This window comes from Clinocottus analis, unplaced genomic scaffold (genome assembly GCF_023055335.1).
Source record: "Clinocottus analis isolate CAN_PGR_092001 unplaced genomic scaffold, fCliAna1.0.p SCAF_11, whole genome shotgun sequence".
NCBI classification, from domain to species: Eukaryota; Metazoa; Chordata; class Actinopteri; order Perciformes; family Cottidae; genus Clinocottus; species Clinocottus analis.
Genome location: NW_027175832.1, coordinates 15,947,782 through 15,972,301, shown reverse-complemented (window position 1 = coordinate 15,972,301; position 24,520 = coordinate 15,947,782). Strand labels below are relative to the sequence as shown.

At 39.0% G+C, this 24,520-nt stretch overlaps 1 protein-coding gene across 3 annotated transcripts; it reads left to right on the top strand.

The window, feature by feature from the left end:
* Positions 1-1,172: 1,172 nt before the first annotated feature.
* Positions 1,173-22,204, top strand: atp6v1h (ATPase H+ transporting V1 subunit H). Of its 3 annotated transcripts, none has more exons than XM_068602678.1 (14): positions 1,173-1,219; positions 1,997-2,154; positions 3,033-3,132; positions 3,690-3,779; positions 4,077-4,190; positions 5,507-5,611; positions 6,413-6,472; positions 7,431-7,528; positions 8,505-8,697; positions 13,936-14,114; positions 14,513-14,638; positions 15,942-16,043; positions 16,724-16,837; positions 21,829-22,204. In XM_068602678.1, the coding sequence occupies exons 2-14, from the start codon at positions 2,051-2,053 to the stop codon at positions 21,896-21,898; spliced, it is 1,455 nt and encodes a 484-aa protein (XP_068458779.1). In that variant the 5' UTR covers positions 1,173-1,219; positions 1,997-2,050; the 3' UTR covers positions 21,899-22,204. The 3 variants fall into 3 exon arrangements, with proteins under 3 accessions (XP_068458779.1, XP_068458798.1, XP_068458789.1); XM_068602688.1 differs by lacking the exon at positions 1,173-1,219 and adding an exon at positions 1,237-1,255; XM_068602697.1 differs by lacking the exon at positions 6,413-6,472.
* Positions 22,205-24,520: the final 2,316 nt, after the last annotated feature.

Here is a 24,520-nt window from a genome sequence, read left to right as displayed (position 1 = left end):
ATGCTAAAGAATGGATTAAAACACATGGGTAATTAGACTTTTTGGAGGAAACATATGGTCGCAATACATGCAGCACAATTAAGGAATACAAACAACACTCTCTGGTGCTAGAGTGTTTTACTGAGGAGCTTCTAACTTCACTTGTTCGTGTTGCTCATTGCAGACTCAGGATAAACACCGATCAAAGCTCTTCACTATGAGCAATCAACTGACTTTAAGCTATCTGTCATCCTCACAAAGACACCAAGTTAAATTCTCCCTTTGCTGATAAGACAGTCATTTGTTATTGATTGGTTGAGTCAGATGTGGTGGATATCTCATTTTCTAACCTTAACAGGATGTTGGAGGTTTTTCCTTCTTGTTTTTTGGGCAAGACTAGTGTATTATGAAAAAGAAAACAAGGGGAGTCCGGTATAAACATAACTTCCACATAGTCATTTACATTTTAATTATAATGGTAGGGGAAACACTGGAACTTATATCCCATGCTCAAATTCTTAGTTTCTACATGGACAATAGCAGGTGCCACAGCAGGTGACTAGACCTCTTCAGACTAGACTCAGTTTTGATAGGTTGTTTTCATGGAGGGAAAAACAAGAAATAACATCAGATTTCCAAATTTATTGCTATAAGAGATGTTGCAGCACTGTTAATAAAATAGTTAATAAAAACAATGAGTGTCTATCATTATTAATAATAATAATAAATATGATTATACCTAAAACAAGCTGACCATAATATTTTTAAAAAAAAATCTTCATAAAAACACAGATACAGTGCATCTCATGGTGGAAAGTACTCAAGTACTGTATTTGAGGAAAAGGTTTAGGTACTATCCATTTTCTGCTACGTTATACTTCTACACTGCACTTCAGAGGCATATATTGTACTTTCTACTGCACTACATGTATTTGACATTTCATGATTGATATATGCGTGATGTTTTTCAAAAATAATTATGAAATACAGCAATTTCTGGTTTTGATCGATACTTGTTTAAATCTTCGATGGTTTGTCAGTAACGCATATATCACATAGATGTTTATCATTCAGATCTGTTTCCATCGGCATGCAGTTTTAATTTATTTCAGATAGTAATAGTGAAAACCTAACTTCATTCCTGCTCTCCTTCCTGCACAGAGACGCATGTGACTGTCACATGATAGATAGATCGTGACGCCTTGTTGTAGCCAGTCAGCTGTTCGCACAAGACAACCGGGTGAGTAACTCAACCTCGATGTTTCTCCGTTATTAGGTATCAGAAAAATACTAAATACACCCTATCTATTAGATGTGTGCGATACTGACAGTGCATGTGTTCATGACGTTACCTGTGTAAAGCTTGTCATACTTTCACACGGTGACAGAATGGATGTTAGTGCAGCTAGCTTAGGTTAGCTGCTAGCTTAATGCTTAGCTTACTGTGTTACCTGTGTGTCTTCGTTCACATCATCATTGTGCAATTGTAAATACATGCGTTGTATTAGGCTACGGGGCTTTAGTGTAGTTTAATGTCACGGGATACGCACTGCGTTGCTTTATTTCAAAAATACCCACCATGTCGTGACATTGGATTAAGCTATCTTTGACCTAAACTAACGGGAGCGGGTTTAGCTTCAGCTGCTGGGCTGAATGACATCTGGTTAGCTTGCTAGCTAACGTCAATTGACGCCAGCTGAACTTTGAAGGAAAAATGTAAGGTTAACATTCATGATATACGTCGACATTTTCACGGTTTAAATAGCAAACCATTTTTAGCTCTAAGTTTCCTGTGTAACAGCTTAATTCCTGAGTTACAGCTCTGTTACAGCCAGCTAACTAACCAAACGAGTTTACTATGATAGCACCTTTATTTGACGATCAGCATCCGGTGTTGTATGTTGACGACACACTGGGTAATGTCCATTATCTCGGTTAGTTGACAATTTGCGGCTTCCGCACACAACCAGATGTTGAATCCGTGTGCTGATGTTTTTTTTCTGATTTTTCCATCCAGGTAGAGTTGGATTTTCCTTCATACATATATATACTGTAGTGGATATATTACAAGATGGATATTCGCGGGGCTGTGGACGCAGCAGTCCCCACCAACATCATTGCAGCAAAGGCAGCTGAGGTGCGGGCCAACCAGGTCAACTGGCAGTCCTACCTGCAGTGAGTACACATTGCAACAGTACATCATGTGAATATACACTCGATGAGGTACGCCTGTCCTGTACTGATGTAGTTCAACACAAACCACTGTGCCATTAATTTAACTTCTACAAAGTTTATACATTATGTTTACTATTGAGGTCACAGTGGTTGTGTTGTTGCACTTGACTAATTTAGATTAATAGATGTGGTCAAATATTGCGTCCACCTCATTTACTTACGTTCCTCTTCTGCTCCAGAAAATGTACTTTCATATGTAACATATTAAGTCACATATTTGAAGTCAACAAACTGTTCTTGGACAAGCTCTCATAACATAATTCTTTTAATACATTGATGTAATAAATAATTGCAGACCAACTGCATTATGTCAATCTTAAAGCAGCTCTGATCTAGTTCCTGTGTTGTGATTCACTGTCTTGGGTGCTACTTCCTCGTTTAGCCTACAGATTGGACTTGTGACTTGATTCTTTGTTTCATTTAGTTTGGACATACTTGCATGTTTTACTATAACTGTCTTCCTCCCTGGAACATCCAGTGTATGTTTCGCCTTGACTAGAACATGTGGTATTTACAGGTTAATTGACATTATTGTGCAAGCTGCTCCTTCAATAAGAAGTAGCATTATAGTGACAAGCCAAACTCCTCCAGTGAGAGGGTCAGTGGTGTATATGTACATTGTATATCTTTCTCCAATGATAAAGGAAATGTTTTGACTGCCTTATGATTAATCATTAATTAGCATAATGATCTATTTTTATCAGTCAACCAACTGTCGGACCTGTCTAAAGTTAAGAATGTATACAAGTGTGCGTAATTGCAAATTTAGTAAGTAGCATTGTGCTAAAATGGCAGTGGCTTAATAAATTCTCTTGCAGGAGTCAGATGATCTCAGCAGAGGACTGTGAATTCATCAAGAAATTTGAGGTGGCCAACTCTGAGGAGAAGCAAGTCATACTTACCAATGAAGGACATCAGGTATTGCTTTAGATTTCTTCACAGTTGTTTTCAACTTGAAACCTTACAGATTAAGCAGACCGGTTACACAAAAAAGGTAAATAATGGCAATGCAGTAAAAGAAAACAAAAAAAAAACAAAAAAAACAGGCATCTTTCATCATATTCTGCTTTTTGACTCTGGTGTGTTTTTGGCGCTTGTGTGTTTTAAATATTAATACCAAGTGGAATTAATGTTTACATTTAGGCATTGTTCTTTTTTTACATGTAAGGATCTTTGAGCATTTTGAAAAGCGCTATATAAAAATGAAAGTATTATTATTTATTATTAAGTATTGCGACAAGACAATATGTGTTGCTCTTCTGTCAACCTTTCAGAGTCTACCTCAAAATACTTTAAACCACCTGCGGTGTTTTGGATTTTCAAACAACTTTATATCAGACTTCCTGATTAATACTTTATTTTGTACCTGTAACATACCCACCCCATTGTAGAGTCTTGCATTATTCTGCTTCTGTGCTACTGAAAGATACTGCTGTGTCTTTCTGACTTTGTATTTGTCTTTGTTTTTTGTTTAGTGTGCAAAGACCTTCTTGAGCCTGATGGCCCACATCTCCAAGGAGCAAACAGTCCAGTACATCCTGACTCTGATTGATGACACTCTGCAGGTACACAGACAGACCATTAACGTTTAGGGCAATGTCATACATTTCTGGCATTGTTCTGGTATCCCTGAGTGATTGCACCTTTTTAATGACGCATATATCAGACTCTGTCAACAGTGATTTTACATCATTAAATATGTTGGAATCATTTCAATAGTATAATTTTCTTTTTCATTGAGATCAAAACATAAGCAGAAGGATCACATTCCATGCAGTCAATCAGTTGCTTCAGTTGTGCACAAAATAAGTTTTAACAATCTGTAAAAGCTCATCTACAATCTTAATCTATCTTTGTCTCAGGAGAATCATCAGCGGGTCAGCATCTTCTTTGACTATGCCAAAAAGACGAAGAACACCGCCTGGTCCTACTTCCTTCCAATGCTGAATCGTCAGGACCTTTTTACTGTTCACATGGTTAGTGAGGAGTTTTTAACACTACATCATTTTTTTCAGAGTTATATCACAAAGCAAGCTTCCCCTGCAACATTACACCAGAATCATAATAATCTAGAATATCAGAAATCATATGTTCACAGACAAGATGGGGATTCCACATACATTCATTTTTCAAGGATGTGCTTCTAATCAAAGGAAGGCATCAATAATTCCTCACAAAGCAACCTTCTCCCTTTCCCTTAAACAGGCAATTAATTTAATGATTTCCTCCTGCCACCCTTTTAGATGAAAGATGACCACCTAATGGAAAACTGACTACTGTGATAGGGCACCAACAGCTTAATTATAAAAAAACAGCCAGATGGCATCCAGCAGGTGGGCCAAATGTGACCCCAAGTCTGCAACACAGCACTTAACTTAATCCAACTGTCATGCTGACTCTTGTTTTTAAATTATAGCTTCAATATTTCGACACATCCTTTCCTGGCAAGAAGGACATTTGATGCAGAATTTGTTACTGTCTCATCACAAGGCACAAATCAAAAATTGTTCATGAGATAGTTGATGTGGCTTCAGTCAGTTTTGCACTTCAATGAGATTGTAGATCAGGGGTGTAACTAATATTAGTTAAGGGGCCACTTACTGCCCATTGAGATCTCAAGTGGGTCGGACAATACAATCATAGCATAATAACGCACACATAAACGACAATATTTCTCTATGTTCAAATCATTGGTGAAGGTTTTTGGACAATACACTCTAAGCTCTTTCTACAATAAACCAGACAAATAAAGACCAAAAATTCAGACATCAGCCCACTGTTTATCTGCCTGGGCTCTCCTCTGCAGATTCCCTTGCTTTGTGGCGCATTTGTGATGCCACTTTTATGATGTGATCCATTTTTAAGGATTTGCAACATAATGCCTCCACATGAGACCCAAGTATTCACCTGAATCTAACAGCATTTCAAGCCACTGGTTTGAGAAAGTAAAAAAACTAACTACAATGTTGGCCCATATTGAAAAGACATGGGCACAGGTTGACAAAGCTTCACAACAGCTTGACAATGGCTTTAGTCCCACCCCTGGCATCTATTGGCTATTCATAAGTTCCCCAATAGCTTTTTAATGAGAAACATCTGTTTTTCACAGCAAAAAGGAAGATTTGTCAAAGAAAGTTTTATATGATTGCCATTTCTCTCAATTTAGTCGGAAGTACAATATGCTGTGTACTGTGATTTTTCAGTTTATTATGGCCCGGCTGGACATTTATACTATTCAAAAGATTTTATTGCACAACACTATCAATCTAATATGTTCTTCTTCCTTTATTAGGCAGCGAGAATCATCGCTAAGCTGGCTGCTTGGGGCCGCGATCTGATGGAGGGAAGTGATCTGAACTACTACTTTAACTGGATCAAAAGCCAACTTAGCTCACAGGTATGTACATTTGCTTGGTGTTGCTAAAGTATCTTGTGATGTATAAAAGTCTTTCTAAATATCCAGATTTTCTAAGGTGCTTTCAGTGGCTTTTGTCTTTGATTTCAAGATTTCAAACTACATTTGGATCAGTGATGTCAATGTTGCCATGTGACCTGTTACACATTTTGTAATTTTACAGCGCACTATAAAATTTTATTTTCTGTCTGATTTATATAACAACTTTTCTTCCAAAGAATTACATATTTTATCTAAACAGCCAAATTATTGGTTCTCTTAATTCTATTATATTTCAGGGCTCTAAGTAAAAACTTTGTCTGAATGAATGTAATGCATTTATTTGTTTAAGACTGAGCAGGCCTGTCCGACCTTGAGACAGTTTGATGAAAGATGCACTGGAGGGACTGGCTTTGCCTTGGCGGTTGTATGCACCAAAGAGTGGGCTGATGAAACACCCAAATATTGATTCACAGTGTTCTTTGTGCTTCTGCATTGCACACCAATATTTCTAAAACATCCGGAGGTGTTCTTCAGTTATAGTCTGTGTTTCCAAAAAACATGTTTTTGTCATTCTCTCTTTTGTTTTAAACATATGTCTTTCAAACATGTTCTTAAACTATAACGGCTTCTATAATGAATTTCTTTCCTCAACAGCCAGTGAGCATCATCCACTGTCACTCAATTGCACTTGTGGGGAAGCGTGACAGCTCATATTGTGTCGTCCAGTGCCACTGTAACGTAGCTGAAAGCGATGGATTGTGAACAATTGTGCACCTGTTTGTCTTGTTTATCTCTCATTAGAACCTACATGGTACAGGTCCAGAAACAGGCACAGGAGCAGGAACTATTTCCCCCAGTGAAGTGAGTATGAGTGAAGTGTGTCCTTGGTCAATCTGGTGCTTCAAAAACGAACAAACAAAAAAATGTCAGGGCTTTTGCAATCTGGCATCTTTCTGGTGTCACTGGACTTTCATCTCCTTTCTTTACGCTCTTTATCACTCACGCCCTGTTGTTGTAATCCAGTTTTTCATGAATAATTGCAGACTGTCGGAGTCCTGAGTCTGTCAGAGAAAATTTAAAGGGATTCTCCATTTAAACAGCATGGTGTTTGCTGCCACTGATTGGTTTTAAGTGTAGAAGGTGCATGCAGTAAGCCACTTCTCCTTAATGCTGAAAGTGCATGACAAACAGTGTTTCCTCTACATTAGGATAACAAGAGGAAATTGAAATAGCATTTGCACAGCAGCAGCACCCTACCATTTTATATCACTCACTTTGTCAAGCACATAGCGCTGTCATTCTGAGAAGCGTGCTCAGAAATCTATCGACATGGGCGCTATCTAACAATCGTCATCTTTTCTTCTGCATTTTCAGCCAGGTAACCTTCACTCCTTCACTCTTCTGTCTTCTTTGCTGCCTCTTCTTCTTGCCGGACATCTTTGCTTTTCTTCAACCTCTGTTAATTAACAGATTAATGTGATCTATTTCCTCCTCTCAGCTTCTGCCACTCTAATCTCAAATTTACATTATTCTGCTCAGGTGTGATGGGGCACTTTTCCCTGCTATTGCTGTTTATTGTACTTTTGGGTCTGTGATCTAGCATGTGTTGATGTTTATTACTATAGACTGCATGTGCAATGCCTCAGGTTTGATCGGTGGCAGTAATGCAAGTTTTGGACTGGCCTTCTTCCATCTGCTGTCTCTGCTTGTCAACACTGCACTAATTGCACTTGACCTTCTAACATGTGTTTGTTTTCCTGATTACACAGCTAAGGCTCACATTTCTGTGTGAGTAAATGTTTGCTTCTTTCCTTCGCAGAGCTCCCAGTACGTCCAGTGTGTGGCTGGATGCCTGCAGCTGATGCTGAGAGTGAATGAGTACAGGTTTGCCTGGGTGGAGGCTGATGGAGTGAACTGGTGAGTTTAAAACAGGGTTCCCTTCAGAGTTCAACAGTCAAGAAACATTTTTATATTTCTTAAAGGTGATAAAAAAGACGACAGTGGAAAACTGAGGCGAGAGAGTGGGGTCAGACAGCCGGCAATTTACAGTACAGCAATGATCAAAAACCATTATAAATACCAAAATTGTACAGAAGTTTACATTAACACCCCTTTTGTCATCCCTTATTACCAAACCAATTTCTTTAGAAATCAGCAAGAAGAAGAAGCCTGAAACTAGAGGACCCTCTCAGATCCATAAATAGTAACAGGCCAGATTCCATTTTTTTTTTTTTTTTTCAAAAGCCAATTACTGCTGAAATAAAAGAACCCATGGAGCTGTGAGTGTCATTTCCACAGAAGTGAATGTCTGTCCTGGTGGAAGCAAATTAAACTCTCTGACACATATTGACCCTTTGTGATCTTTAAGCTTCCCAACACAAATCAATTTCTATTTCATCTTCAAAGACCACTCTTTCAGTCAGATTTGATGACATGTGTCACATTGTTGATGTCGATGAAAACCGTACCTACAACTAGACACAACTAGAACAGTGCAAAAGGCCCAACATTTCAAAATGTTTACCGTCCAAATTGTTAATTAACTCCACCATCTTTAAATTGGTCACTCGTTTATTTCTACATACAACATTTTAAAACCAGCTGTGCTGCCTAATTTTGATTTAAGTTTGTACAATATTGAGTGCCACATCTCTGCACTTACCAGCTATTTCTCAAAAGCTCGTTTTGTAGCTGTCGTCATTAGTACTCTGTATTCTGAGCTACTCTTCCGATATTCTCAGCAATCATCAGAGATAATGGATGAGCACCATGCGGGCACAGCTGTGAAAGCCTACCTATTAGTAAACATATGGTAGATGTAGTGAGTTTCCTTGTCCCAGCACTTACATTTTTTGTCTTCTTTGTGAGTTTAATATTGTGTTTTCTCTTAAAGCATCACGGCTGTGCTGAGCAACAAGTGTGGCTTCCAGCTCCAGTACCAGATGGTCTTCTGTGTTTGGCTCCTGGCCTTCAGTCCTCAGCTCTGTGAGCAGTTGAGACGCTACAACGTAGTGCCAGCCCTTTCCGACATCCTCCAGGAGTCTGTCAAGGAGAAGGTCACTCGAATCATTCTAGCTGCCTTCAGGGTATGTGGAGAATTTTTCCCTCGGGCTGAGTATCTTTAAAATGCTGCTTTCCACTGGAAATCAACACACTTTCTGAATTTCTGTCTAATATCTTAGCTAAGATGGGTGCAAGATGTATTTCTTTTTTTCCCTGTACATTTGTATTCTCATTTTACCTCATAAAGAAATTATGTGACATTTACTTAGCATTGCATCTTCCAAGATATCAAACTGCAGAAATAAGCAATATACACCATTGTAGTCGCCATATAAACCCTGTAAAATATCCAATTATGCAGAGTCACAGGAAGGGGTGTCGTGAAAGTTTGAAAACTACTGGTCTGGCAGTCCTTTTTTTGTTTTTGGCAAAACTTGAAACTATCAAATATTTGTTATATTTCTTGCAAAAGTTTACAGGTCATAATTTCATCCAATCACTTTTATAATGATATATGACAGTCTGTGTGCATTTTTCAATGCAACACTACATTTGCATTTATATTGGGCTGTATTCTCAAGATCAACAAGATCAAACTGAATTGACAGCTTTTATACAACAGATAAGGAAACCTATAAAACAACAAAGCTCATAAAATATACATAAATACAATTTATCATTATGCTGTCCTTTCATCTACCTGCTGAGATTGCTCAAAACAGCCATTGAATAATTAATGTGCTATTAAGAGCTGCTTTCTGGACATGCTCTGTTGGTTTGTGCTTGCGCCAGTTTATGAATTACCCATATTCTACCCAGACAAAATTAAATTTCAATTGACATTGAAAATCAATTGAAGAACTTCAAGTTCTTCAGAGGCTCAACATCGTTTTCTGGAAGAATATAGAAAGGATTGCTTGGTTCCCAATATTGAAGGGACATATCATGCTCATTTTATATGTATTTTTGGTTTAAATGCGTAAATGTTCAGAAAACATATTATTCTTCTCATATTTGAATATCTGAATAGACCCGTCTTCACGCTTTGTCTAAAAGAAAAATGACTCTTTTCTTCAGAAAAGCTAAGTCTCCTCTGATTGGCTTTCAAAAAAAATATGTTTCACCTTTGCAAATGTAGCTCTCAAGCTCGAGGTGGAAATATTCAGATGACAGGCGGCATATTCTAATGAGTCTCTATGTGACATAGGAAGGGAAGCCAACATCTGAAGGGCTTGTTAAATCACATATTGTCTTATCTAGTCAGCTCACAAAGTGGCTTAGTCGGCAATTCAGAAACCCAAATCTACGTGCACAAGCACTGAAAGAATACATTTTATGATTTGTCCTCTTGAAGTATTTTATGGCGATAAACAGTCCTCTCTTAGTTTGCATGAAGTATACTCATTTAATTTTTGGAAACGGTGATAAGCCTTTTATATAGCACAATGCATTTGTCTAGTGAACAACCTGCTGCACCTTGCCGACCTCAGCAAACATTATAGATACTCTTTTTCTGTCAGTAAACATGATGACGTTTCTTTGGTGGACAGAACGTACGAATATAGCAAAGAGAAGCCGAAGCTGTGTACATCTTTGGATGCGTGTAGCTTTGCCCTGAATGGTTATGTACGACACTTGAAATACAATTAATTTAACAGATGAGTTTTGTGTAAAGCTAGCAAACAAAATTTCTGGAACACACACACGAGAAACCCGACATGCCCGGCTCACTGATTAAGTTCCGTTTCCTCATTGTACCTAATGCACTTGTAGAAATGAAGAGACACTGCAATAGCTCCCTCTGTTTTAAATCTCCGGAGAGAAAAATGACTCCTGGTTCTTCCCCAATTTCTGATTTAGGCATGAACGACAAACCCTGAGACACAAATCCATACCTACAACAGACAATACGTCACATATGTGATATGAATTGTGTTCTACAAATCAGGATACCAGATTAACTTTACCACTGGTTCCAACTTTCCCAGTTCGTCGTACTGGAACTTGATTTGGACCCTTTTTTTGGACAGCATGGTATTAATTATCAGTGCAACGTGACTTGGTGCAATTACTCAAGTTGTATTGCTTTTTAAGTAAAACTTTGATGCTACCTTCTCATTTACTACATTTCAGTGTGACATATGGGACTTTTTACTATCCGTTTACGAGTAAATGTAATACAATGCATTCTTGTACAGTAAATTAAAGCACCCAAAAGTATAAAATTAGCATAAATATCTATATTGCAGCCAACTATATCATTCAAATCTATCTTACATGTCACTGCATCAATTCTAATATTATAGTATTTCATAATGTAACAACGGAAGAGCCCATTTGACTTTGTGGTGAGTACTTACTTTTGATTAAGGTTGTGCATTTACTTGATTATATATTTACATATATGCACACTAATTAAGTACGCTTTTCAATACAGGACAGGTCCTTTTTGAATACTTGGTATTCATACTTTTACTAAAGAAAAAGATCTGACTACTTCTAACACTGCTAGTAATCAATGTCAGTGGCTCAGTCGGCTTTTCCATGCTGCACTTTACTCATCGGTGAGTCAGAACCTCTTCTTGTTTCTCACTCCCCACCAGCCTCCTCTTCTCTCTCTTAATTTTGCATTTCAAAAATATTCAGCTTTAGCCTGCTTCATTTTTAGAACACTGTAGCGGATAAATGGGCCATTCTGTTAAGTTTTCCACCTTACACGTGGACCGATCTGTACATGCTTATGGTGTTTAATTAGTCTCGTCCCGCCGATGAACATGACAAGAATGCACAGAGCGAGCAGAAAAGCATCATCGGGAGGGAGCATGTCTGCTCCACTTGCACCAAAGCATTTCTGCGAGCACGGGGTTGTCACGAACTCGACCCTCCCTCTGCGCTTGCAACTCGGCAACTCGGCTCTCGCCTGTCAAGATGACTTTGGAGACGGGGATGGAATTGACAGTGGCTGATGTCTCAGCTCCGTTCGAGGCACCAATGATAATGATCATCATGTACATGCATTAATGTGACTACGAGCAATGTTAACTCGCATACTCACTGAACTGATCCCATATGTTATTTTGGTTGCAGTCTGGAGTCCTTCAAACACGCACGTTTTTGATTATTGTCTCAGTCCAATCCTTTTTGTCTGATTTGCGTTCAACCATATTTGGCTTGGACTAATTTGACTGGCTGTGATCGCTGGGACGCAATAAAATTTAGTTAGAGCTTACACCTTTTGATTCTGGAACCCAACAACACGACAAGCTGACGTCGGTGATGTCGCCTACCACTGTGGGGGGATTCTTGTTTGCCTCCAGCTAACACTGACGTTATCATTAATTCAGCACTAAAACAGTCTATTGAACATCAAACTAAATAGTCTTGTCCAGTCAATGAATTACAGTGTTGATAAAATATGAATTTTTCAATGAAAACCCACAGTGGTATTCTAGCTCTATGCCAGGCCAGACAGCCTCAGCGACCTTGCTCACAGCACAATGGTGTGGTGAAAGACCATTGATTACATGATTAAAACATGAGCTCATACACTGGTGAAGGAAAGTTCGAACTGATTTTCAAACCCAACTTTAAAGATGCTATTTAAGGTTGCTTGTGTTTCTCTGTCAGCTGGTTTCAATCGGTATTCAGGTGTCATTGTAACCACAGTAAATAAGCATCTGTGTTCCTTATGGACCACCTTTTGTCTTTTTCTTTTTACTGAAATGAAATATTTTGAGACAATTTTTTAGAGAATCTTTGTACTGTGTTGCCTTTGCCTCAAAAGACCACATGTGTTCCTGCTTTGAATTTTCCCCAAAGCTCATTCATCGCACCTCTCACACCAGCAGAGCTGTCACAGCAAGCGTTTGTGAACGTGACCATAAAAGAAAGGGGCTCCGCTTTTAATTGGTGAGAGAAGTTTGTAGTTTGGTTCGACTGCTATATTACAGCTAATTAAAAACCTTGACGGGCAGTGAAGGGAGACTCTGAAGCATCTTGAAGCGTTCGGCGGGCTTTCTCCAGGGTTTTCAACTGACTTTGCGCTGAGTGCGTTTGACGTAAAGTGAGGAGAGCTAAAAAAAAAACCACTGCTATACTTACCAAAAAAAAACACATGTTTTGCTTAGCGCTCAATATGATGTGTCGTCATTCAAGCTTTGAGGAAGTTGGAATTGTCAGATGTAATTGGAAATGTATTTTTTACTAAATAATTTCACAAAGATATTTCACATTGTTCTACATGTTACCGTTTTCCCAAATGCCCTAATTATGTAAATGATTCTGCTCACCACATGGGACTATCAAAGTTACTTAAATTAACCAGTCCATCTGGGAGTCCTCGAACACATCCTCAAAGGCAGTGTTTGTGATATGTTCACCTTAACTTAACTCTGGAAATAAAAGGGTATTTTTGATCTTGAATGTATCTTTGTACATTGTGCAAAGTTTGCTCTATGCCTTCCAAGGCTCTGTTTGCTGTGACTTTGCTTGTTTGCTCCATTTTAGAGGGATGTTTTTGTGCAAAAAAAATTACCAGTTAATGGGGTTTATCAAAATATTATGTGGTTTTCTCTTATCTCAGTACCTCTGCTAGAGCCACTTTTCTTTTGATGTCACTAACAGAACATTTTCTCAATTACAGCAGACTGAGCTTCTTCCTCCAGATGATTTGTCACAGAAATTGCTTTTACAATACTTTTACATCTCATTGTGTTATTCTTGCAGTGCAGCTCTGCATTCATCCCTTTCACACCTCACTCACAACACCTGGAACTGAATCCTGATTTAAAAAATTCATATGGGCAGAGGAGTACTTGTTGATTGCAAATCTTGCGCTGGATTGAACTCGTGTTATTTTATGGAGTCATATCTTAATTTAATTTTATTGTGATCTGATTGTAAAGGTACATTTGTCCAAACTGTGTTCTATTGTTGATGAATGTATAGCTTTGATGAATTTGCGCTTGTCAACTTTTTCATGGCTGTCACACACACAATATTTCAAAGAGATTGTCCACAGATTGTTTCATTCCTAATACCCCAAATCTTTTACTTTAAGAAAACAATATACTTTATATATAAATAATTGAATTGCGTTGATTATTGCTGTTGCTCAAGTAGTACTGTACTATTGTAGCACTGATTTTTGTATGTACTCCTTTGCTCATTGATTAATTTGCAGTGGTGAGTACTAGCACTTAAAGTACTGGCTATGAGTAGGTGTATTCTTTCAGATTTTGTCATATCTATAATGAATTGCCCGCTTATGAGTGGAGTAATACATGTAATTATGTTCCTCACACTGTTTTTCTTGTTGACAGAATCTTTTGGAGAAGTCAGGAGAGCGGGAGACTCTGCAGGAGTACGCCCTGGCCATGATTCAGTGCAAGGTGCTGAAGCAACTCGAGAACCTTGAACAGCAGAAGTATGATGATGAGGACATCACTGAGGACATTAAGTTCCTGCTTGAAAAGCTGGGCGAGAGCGTGCAGGATCTCAGGTACCTATTCGGTTCCATTTCATGGACAACGGACAATTTGTATTCAGTCGTGAGTAGTTTTGCTCGGGAGAGCAGTTTGCAAAAATCATTCTGTAAAAATAATTGCTTGAAACAAATATTTAAATCTTTATGAAGCTATTATTTTTCAAATGTTCAAGACAAGTCTATTTTTATTTTGAATGCTGTATTCTTGTCTTGTGTGAGTGACCTTTTAGATGAGATAAGTGTTTTCACGAGCCCATCAGCTGTACCTCTTACATCAAAGCGCTTCACCACAGATGCGTTGAAAATCAATCTGCTATTTTTCCAGAGAGACAAATAAAAAGTGACCTGGATTAAAAAATATATACTTTTTTCCCATGTTCTATGAAATGTTCTATGTTCTATCTTATCAACAGCTCATTTGATGAGTACAGCTCTGAACTCAAGTCCGGCCGCCTGGAATGGAGTCCTGTGCACAAGTCGGAGAAGTTCTGGCGTGAGAACGCCGTCCGCCTGAATGAGAAGAACTACGAGCTCCTCAAGTAAGATGAAGCTTTTATTGTTGCGGGAAATAAGGGCTCAAAATATGCTTTGTCGTACACTAAAATGTAGGGCTGCACTATTGTGACCAAAAATGGCAATGCAATTGACTGACCCTAACTGACTGAAAGAAATATATATATATATATATATATATATATATATATATATATATATATATATATATATATATATTCTTAAATTTAGATATATTCTTAAATTTAGATATATTCTTAAATTTAGATATTAGCTGGCCACATATGTTCAAAACAACTTAGGTTGCACTTCTAATAGCTCCTGGAAAGTCACAGATTCATAAACGTGCGCATGTGTGCATGCGCGCACAATCTAAAGAATGCAAAACATCAGTTTGTATCTCTTCTTTGTTATTCCAGTCACAAACTGTTTGGGTTCAAATGTCATCATCTCATTGTCTCATCGCTGTCCTCTCTGGCCGTGGTTACACTTGTCTTTTCAGTGCAACATTTGTGATCAGATGCACCCGATCAGAAAACATTTCAATTCCTATAAACTCTCCAATTTTTGATGCTTGCGCTTCCCTCCTTGTATTCATTGAAGAAATGCCACTAAGGAAGCTCTACTAATTTGGTGCATTTTCCTGTAACTTCTTCACAATAAATGTTTCCTGTTATTTAAAGTCTTTTATTCTGAAGAAGTAAAATCAACTAACTCAACCCATATTGAAGAGTCTCAACTGTGATACAACCCGGTTTCCTCCTCTTTTCCGTCCTGTTTGTGGGGAGAAGATTGTCTGGATTGTGCCCACATGCTCTTCACACCTCACTTAGATCCCAATTTATTGCAGGCCAGGCCTCTTCGGCATACGGCTTGGCTGATAGGACCCCAGTGCGAGCAAGATCCGATCTCAAAGCATACAGACTTGACAGTTATTGCATCCCGGTTGATGATCGGATGACAGTAAAGCACAGCCTTTGTAATCAGCTCAGGCATCATCTCATCTTAATTTACCCTCTTTCTATATTCACGTCTGTCCCCTGACTCACCACGCTTTGTCTGACTTTGAACCCAGAGGTCTCACTTATTCAGAAGCCTTATGTTCTTGAATTTTGATTTTAGAGTTTGGGTCTCAGTATCAAAGTAACATTAACCTTGCCTTTCAGAGAGATCATTCATTCAATTTACGCATCCAACACTTTGTCAGTGAATGAAATATCAGACAATCAGTTTACTTCATACGCCATCTGAGAAATATAATCTGCCTGTTGATGCAGAGTGACCTCACCATTGAAATGCCTCCTATTGTGTCTCCCTTTGCTTGAATAGGATCCTGACGAGGCTCTTGGAGGTGTCTGATGATCCTCAAGTTATTGCAGTGGCAGCTCATGATGTTGGAGAGTATGTGCGGCATTACCCACGAGGCAAACGGTAAAGCATGTTTCTGTGAAAATTAATTCACATCAAAGCTTAAACCCACTATGTGTAGAATTGCTGACTTTTGCACCCTGTTGTGATAGCATACTTCTCACATTTAAAAGGGAAAATACGTTAATCTGAACACAGTGATTGGTCTGCCCACTTGAAGCTCACCATATCCCCCCGAAGCACCAAGGACATAAAAGAGATTGTTGTCAGATGATGCTGAATGTCTTTTGAATCCTCTGGGGCTTCTAGTGCTTGTCTTAACACCTTCTTTATTATCTCCATGTATTGTTTAGGTTCCCTTCAATGATTGTTATCCTCATTACGGTGTGTGTGACCGATCAATGATGGGTTTTTCTTGTCTCCCATATTAATCTCATTAGCCTTAACCTTTATATTTTGAACCCACTAGATTAAGTTTGAGTTGATACGTAACAGTACTTTTAACATACTTTTCTTTTATCAGGTCATCATGTAAGGTGTTATCACATGCATTATGTCGGTTTTCTTTCCTCTTCAAAGCACTTTATTATTTCATAAGGCCAGTGATCCTTCATGAGGTACAAAGAAATTTTCAGTCAGGCTGGATTCAATTACCTGGTGCTGGATCACCCAATGACCTCAAACATAAAAATATCCCCTGTCATCTGTGTGGATAAAGGTTTTCTCTCATTCCTCCTATTCAGGGTGATTGAGCAGCTAGGTGGAAAACAGCTGGTGATGAACCATATGCACCACGAGGACCAGCTTGTCCGTTACAACGCCCTGTTGGCTGTGCAGAAGCTCATGGTCCACAACTGGTATGAACACATTCATAGCTTGATTGATGTCGTGCATGCATATGTTGTTATAGCGAGCCCTTAAAGTTTGAGTTGAACCTGTCTGAAATTCAATGACAACTCCTACATGTGCATACAAACGATTCAAGGCACTGCACACCCTTGCAGGTATTTTCATTTATTTTGGCTGATTAGACATCCGCTGAGGTTGGAGTTGGGCGGAGACATGCTGGGAATTATGCAAGGTTAATGGACTGTGTACTGATAAAATTGATAAAACTATCATTTGCTTCAACAAAGCCAGCAGGAGATTCAAAGAGATGTCACTCAAGCTCTGACTGACATGTCAACACAGCCCGCAAAAAAACTACTCAAGCTAAATAAATGAAATCCCCTTTAGTGGGTGAATTCTATCGAGGCCTTTCAAGATGACCTGAGATACTTAAATACATGTTTCTTACATCAGTATTTAGCTGATAAAGTCTGTATTTGTTCATTTAGGTCACGGCGTACCAACTAGATACCTGACTGTGTTCAAAGCTAATATAGAAGACACATCTTTTTTTTTTTTGCTGTTGTGTTCTTTGCACTTCAAGGTCAAGTAGTGAGTCAGTTTTGAATATAATTCTGTCACTTATTTGCTGTCTGGTCCATCTTGATGGTTGTTGAGCGTGTGCAGAGCTTTGTGAGTGCGGCTGCAGCTTAAAGATTGCCTTTGCATTTGCAATAGTTTTTTAACTAGACTCATGCTCGGTGGGAGCTGTTTGTCTCAACGGCATAGTTTTGGAGGGGGGGAATATACGCTCATTTGCTTTCTTGCTGTGAGTTCAGTCAGACGATTTATACAAACGTTCATGTCTGTGCATTGAATATGAGACAGCAACCAGCAGCCGGTAAGCTTCGCTTCAATTATTTTACAACAAACTTTTAAGGAATCCTCACGTCAAAAAGAAAAACATGTTTATTTTTCAGCATCAGTCTCAAATGTTGATCTCAGTAGCTGCCTTAAAAAATCGTATTTTCTAGTGTTTGACCGGCACCATCATAAACTTCATTACTTCAGATGTAATGTTTAGGCACCCTTTCTCATATTTTCTCAGAGTCCGAAGGCTCAACCTGCCCATTACGGTTGTGTGTTTTTTCTGTCCACTGGATTGCTTGGAAACACGAAAGATCATCAAGCAAAAAAGTGAAAATGTGTTTGTTTTACTGCCTCTATCTAAAACACACACTACTCCCTGAGCAACTGTGGATGGACGTAATGTGTTTATTATCATAGTGTAGTGCTGTTTTCCGATCTAAGTGACCTAATGTTCTGTGTAAACCTGTATGTTCACTGAAGTGCAGGCAGAAGCGTATGTATCCACTGTAGCACAAAAGGTTTTCAGTGACTGAAGAAAGAAAGGTAGATTCCTTTTGTCAGACCTTCAATCAAAAGCAAGATGCATTTGCCCCACCTCAATCTGAATACTCTAACTTCCAATATAAAATAGATCTTTTTTTAGTCTGTATCTATAATAGGCTGAAAAATCAGATAAGCTTAGCAGAAAGAGAAAAAGCAAATGCAGGGTGAGTTGCTTGATTTCGAGAGGTTTGCCTAAGAACCAGAGATATCAGAAACCTGTCTATACATAAATAAATACATGCAGTATTTGGCCATATGTTGAATCCCAACAATCAAATCTCCAGTTGTTGTTTTGTTAATCTGCAATCCAGGAGTAAAGTGGTAGAACCTGAGTGCTGCATATAAATATCTCATGTAAAAAAGAAGCAGGAATTCAAATTAAACTTGCATATGAATTGTAGTGTTGAATGGAATCTTTGAACCGACGCCTCGCCCTCAGATGTATTCAGCTTCCCATGTTGACGCGCGGCTCTTCCGCCGCGCTGACGCAGCAGCACAACGAGTCATGTGTTGAAATGAAGTAATAGCTTCGAGAGCGAGCGAGAGAGAGAGAGGCGGCGAAGGTAAATACTTGATTGAGCATCGACGCTCGTGCCAGTTTTCCTCTGTTCTGTGCTGGCTGCTTCTCCGGCGGTTTGTTTACATCGACGGGACCTACTTTGTGACGTACGTGTCAAAAGGTTGTTTCGTCACATTGGACCTTGCGTCTTTAGACATTCAATGCCTTCGTGAAAACAGAAGCGTTTGAATGCTGCCGCAGAATGAGGAAAATACTCACCTCACCTTTTGAAAAGATGAGGTGTCATTCATCCACAAATGGGAGATATTTTCTCCACCGTCACTTTGAGTGTGTTCGCTTGCTGTTGTTTCCGTGAGAAGATCTTCTCGTCCTTACTTCCTGAAGGCCTTGCTGTCATGACAACAGCACAGATGAATATGTGACTTGAGGGTTGGAAACTATTCTTATTTGTAATAATTTGTCTTTTACTCTGCTTTTACAAGTTGTGTGTTTGTGGAACGTGAAAATGTGATGGAATATAATTATTGCTTTTGCTGGTTTAAGTCACTCAGTCCTCAGTGTCCAGACAGAAGCACAGCCCGTTCTACACAAGTCCGTGGTTTTCAAGGAAATTGCATCATCCATATTATTAGATGGCTTTTCATTCAGTGGCCTGGCTAATATGTCTGTTCAAGCTCACTCGTTCTCTATTACAAAGCCACAGAGGGAGTGAGGACATTGTAGGAGACTTTGTTGAGATTTTTAAAAGGTTATTCTTCCTTTCGGATCCTCGTTTTAACTGAAATTATTAACATTATAATAACTGAGCAAATTGTACTCTACTTGTTAAGATTTATAATCTGAAAATGGAGGGGGGGGGGGGGGCAGCAGTCAGGTAATTTTTCATGACAATAATCTCATAAATCACAACACTACTCTTCTTTTTTTCCCATCCTAAATGAGACTCTTTCTTCAAGGCACTTCACAAATAAACAGCATGAAAAAAATACAACATTTGCTGAAATAGTGAACTCTCAGTATTGTATCTGTGGGAAGGCTCTGCATAACCTTGATGAGGAAAAACAAAACATTAATGAGTTCAACGAAAGAAGGTTGACAAAAAGAAGACATCTTTGACGTAACAATGTCTTACAGTGAGGCAACTTTAGGACGTGCAATAGCATTCAGCACAAAAGAGCCAGCTGATACTGAATATGTTTCACGCTTAAGAAGAATGACACTAATACTCCTCGTAATGAACGGTTGTCGACTGTGTCATCTTGTAAATGTGATCATTGTCCCTCCCACTTCAGTCAGACTGATGATGAATCGCATTGTAATTTGAAAGTCCAAACCTTCTATTATTCAGTTGTATTTTAACAACGGTTTCGGCATTTCTTTTCAAAGACTTTGATTGAAGGATAGCCAATATCTTGCTGTGTTTTCATTTCCAGGACTTGTCTTTCAGTATAGATATTAATTCATGCAGCAGCTGATAATGCATCAGAAAGTGTCCTCGCTGCAGAAGGATGAGCCAGTCTTCATAACCCTTCCAATTATGTTTTTATTAACTCTGTGTTGTTATTCAACATCTAGCTGCTATGTGCAGACCAGCTAAAGGTCATTCCTGATAACTTTATGGAAATGTGTGGATTTATGTGAGATTTAGCTGCTGAAAAAGCTGAAATTCCCTTCGTTAGGAAATAGATGATGGTTTTGATGATGGTTTAAGTATGAATGGTCTGATAAAGAAATCTAACCAATGTGTTGCAGAAAAATGTAGTCCAATGGTGTTATCAGCGCACTGGTCTGAGTTTTAGTTTTTAAGGAGCACAATTTAAAGAACATAATTTCCATCTTCTGATTAAACTTTTTCAGTCTGCCGATTTGTAAAAAGACAATTGATATTTCGTTTAGCAGCAAGGTGAGTGCCATGATATCGTATATATATCACATAAATGCCACAGCCAAGAAGAAACCTGTAGGATAAAAGCGACTTGTCACAATACTGGCAGTATATTTCAACATTTACAGCATGTCTGGGTCAATAAAGGGTATTAACCATTCAAGTACCGGTATCAGTTGGACGGGATTCGAAATGCATTTCTTTACCGGATCAGATGCCACTTTCATGTCTGTCTGTTCAATATGAAGCTGAACTCTAAAGCTCACTGATCTCTCACTGGTTTTATATGTCGTTCATTTCATATGAAGTATCGTCCGCTCCGTGACATTGCAATAAAATCCTTCAGCCAAGAATATTTCTGACGCAGGATGACTAATTTCTCTAAGACTAAGTTTAAAACTCAGTCGACTAAATGTACAAAAACTAGTCAAAATACAGTGAAAATGTAGTGCAATTTAATCTATAAGATTAAGCAAAAAATATTGTGTATTGTGTATCCATTTGAGATCATTAATCAATTTTTTTTTTAAATGACCAAATAGTGTTTTAAATGCCGCAGAAATCAATATGTCTCTAGTGGCTGCTTCGGTCGTCCGGTTAGCAATGCGCCAAACGAACGTGTCTCAATGTGTGGGTATGAAACGCCATCGTACACCACATGAGCGTCCAGCTGCAGAGATCCTGGAAGTGTCAGTCCGGCCCTGAGACTCGTCACCTTCATGGTTTGGTGGAAAATGGTTTGGGGTTCTGGGCTGTTGGTCAGGAACAACAAAACAATATGGAGACGTCACCTTGGCCTCAGGTAGTTGATGGATGGATGGATGGATGGATGGATGGATGGATGGATACTTTATTAATCCCCAAGGGGAGATTTTGTCATAAAAATAACAGGGATGAAAGATATGTACAGTGTGGATAGTAATAATTTAGGCAGTTGTGACAGGCATTACATCATTATCAAGAAAATAACAGATTAATGAATGATGAAAATAGTCCTTTGTTTGCCACAAAACCCCCAGGAAAAAAAAAATGTTATAGTCCCACATAGTGACATATGTATGTTTTACAAAATGTCAACGTTTTTCTGTTTTAAAGGTGTTCTGAATGCCATCCGGTGGATGAAAGTACATCTAAATTAAGCATGTAGTGGGTTTGGAGTGCTGAGAGTGCCGAAGTGTAATGTTTTGCACTTTCTTTCGCAGGGAGTACCTGGGAAGACAACTCCAGTCCAGCGATCAGCAGCAAGCTCCGGCCGTGGCAGCCCGAAGCTGAACTGTTCCTGTGCATGTGTGTGTATTACCGTGTGGATGAGTGTGTCCTGTATGTACGTGTTATTTGCAATTTTTGTGTAATGACTTGAAAATCAAACGGTGTGGTTTCCTTCTTTCCTTCTGCACCCGGAATGATCCTCGATGTTACTTGATTTGACTGTCGTGCTTCGTGCCGTGCCCTCTCAGCGATGTGATGTGTGGTGATTGGAGTCACACTTTACGTCTGTGATAATGTACAAAACTCCAACCTATTTAAGTCTTACTTGTAAAACATTGTCGTTACCCCAATAAAGATGCTTATATGGTGCTCCTGCGCTACATTATTGCACCTACCGAATACCAGAGAGATCAACTTCATACGGTTATTGAGTTTTGTTATCAGACCATATTCGATTGGTTCTCAAGTAGTGGAAGCAGCGCATGTGAGGACTGAGAGTGACGAACAAGATTTATTTTTCAAGTGTTTTGTTGTTGTGTTTTCTCTCATCTGCCTGTACTCTCAAGTTGGATGTGACCTTCTGTTCATCCTTCAAAGTGTGCCTCTTGTAGGTCGTCAATATATATTGTAAAAGGGTAAAACATATTTTCACTTTCCATTTTAGTGCTCTGTTGTGGCGTGAAAAGGTTTATCCAGTTTATCTTTTATTTTAAAAAAACGGGTCAAATACTGTGAACCAGCACCACAGATCACAGCTTATTTCCCATTAGATGTACAAAATCAATCCTCCTGATTAGAAATCAGTGTGCTTCCACCTCTTTTGCAGTTTTCACTGAGTGGCCACTTTATTGGGTACACTTGGACCACAATATTAGACACACCTGTGCAACCCTATCATGCAAAAACATATCTATTTAACCATTTGTATGTGAATATAATGGAAATTGGTAGTATTGAATTTAATTAGATCGTCAAGGTGTAACATCTAAAGATGTTTGCTTGCTTATACAACCTATATTGCATTATTTCATATAGAGCTGCAACAATCAGGTCAATGAATCGATTGAAGGAAAATATCACTTCACAACAATGTAAATTATTTATTTAGTATATTTTAAAGGTTCCCACCTCTACAATGTGAATATTTGACAAGTGAATATCTGTGGCTTTTGAACCAAGAAGAGACATTTAAAGACATTTGCAGCCCAACATCTACAACCTTTCCAAACGCTGTCACAAGGTCCTGAATATGAGGCGCTCCAGGCGAAGTCCAATCATCGCTGCCATCTTGGTCCAATGGTGATTGCAGGGAATCAAACAACAGCTCGCAGTCTCCTGAAATATAAAGTTTTCCACTGACTGCAAAACGTTTGTATAATGTTGAAAGATATGGAATTGACCAGTAGACATACACAAGTTTAGTATAGCTGACTAATAATACAGTTCAAACAACGTCTCGGGTGACTGGCTATTGTGTATTTTTTAGTATTGTTTAAGGGGAACTTCCGTCAAATTGTGTTCAATCTGACAAACTGCCTTGCTGTGTTGTCACCGGTCGGATCTGAAGATTACAATCCTGAAAATGAAACATTTGTGGAAGTTAGAAATAGGTCAACCAGACGGTCTCTGCTTCAAGCTAGTGGCTAAAGGCTACAATAGCTACAAGCATAACACACCCAAATCTCAGCGTGAAGCTGGCTAACCCGCCAAAAGGGTGACAATGTGTCCGTATTGGTCAGTTGGGTATCCTGGTGGCCCAATAAAGTCCCTCACTTCCGTCTTCTCTTTACAATTCAATTTGACAATAAAGCCTGAATTGCCCAATTAAATCACAAATGAACTTATCAAAGTGTTGTTGAATGCAAGACTGCTGTTCCATCATTTGCACTAATCAGACATTGATTTAGGAGACATTAGTATTTACAACAGCTAACGCAGCTGCTTCCAGGCTAGTCTGCCTCCACCTTCGGGCGCTGCCTCCGTCAGGGAAGGATAAACATGTTTTTCCAATCCTCCGCAGAAGTCATTTTACTGAAAAAACAACTCGTTTACAAACTTTCCAACTGACACCTGCACATTCTTCTGAACGTCTCGTCTTTACCTTGGCAGAGCTCTCATTCGCCATTAACGCCTTCGGGTTTATTGAGCACGTAACTGTCCTTCGACTCTATTAGTAAGCGCTCCATTCAGCTTTCAGTCTTTGAAAACTGATGCGCTCCGCCCTCGAGTTTCCAACGACTAAAAAGTGTGGAGAGCTGGGATGTATGTAGAGTTAATATGTATGTAGAGGCTCACTGCCCGTGGCTTCAATCGCCTGGCGCTGCTTTGCTCGCCGAACACTATTTGCAGTGGCTGGCACTCTGTGGTCCCTATGCATGCTCACCTGCAACAATTGAGTGAACTCTGGACCCTGAAACAGATGGTTCTTCTTCCCCCACAACCTTCTTTACTATGCTACCCACATTTGTTGTTCAGGGTCAAGGCAGACTGTTTGTGTGCACAGTCTCCGTGTTTGGGACTACAGATGATGTGTGATGCAGTCGGCTACGTTTTCTGGTTCATCCTTCCAAATGGTTTGTGTTTGACATCTTCATCTGTTAAATTAGCTCCCTGAGAGAAAAGAGTGTTGTTGCCTTTTTTTCATCGATTAAACCCCTCTGTATGTGTAGCTGTGGGTCAGAGATG

Excerpts from the sequence above, each read along its gene's own strand:
- atp6v1h (XM_068602678.1), top strand. The coding sequence starts at position 2,051 with ATGGATATTCGCGGGGCTGTGGACGCAGCAGTCCCCACCAACATCATT. Across the intron at positions 3,133-3,689 it reads TTACCAATGAAGGACATCAG|TGTGCAAAGACCTTCTTGAG; the intron begins GTATTGCTTTAG and ends TTTTTTGTTTAG. Across the intron at positions 7,529-8,504 it reads GAGGCTGATGGAGTGAACTG|CATCACGGCTGTGCTGAGCA; the intron begins GTGAGTTTAAAA and ends TTTCTCTTAAAG.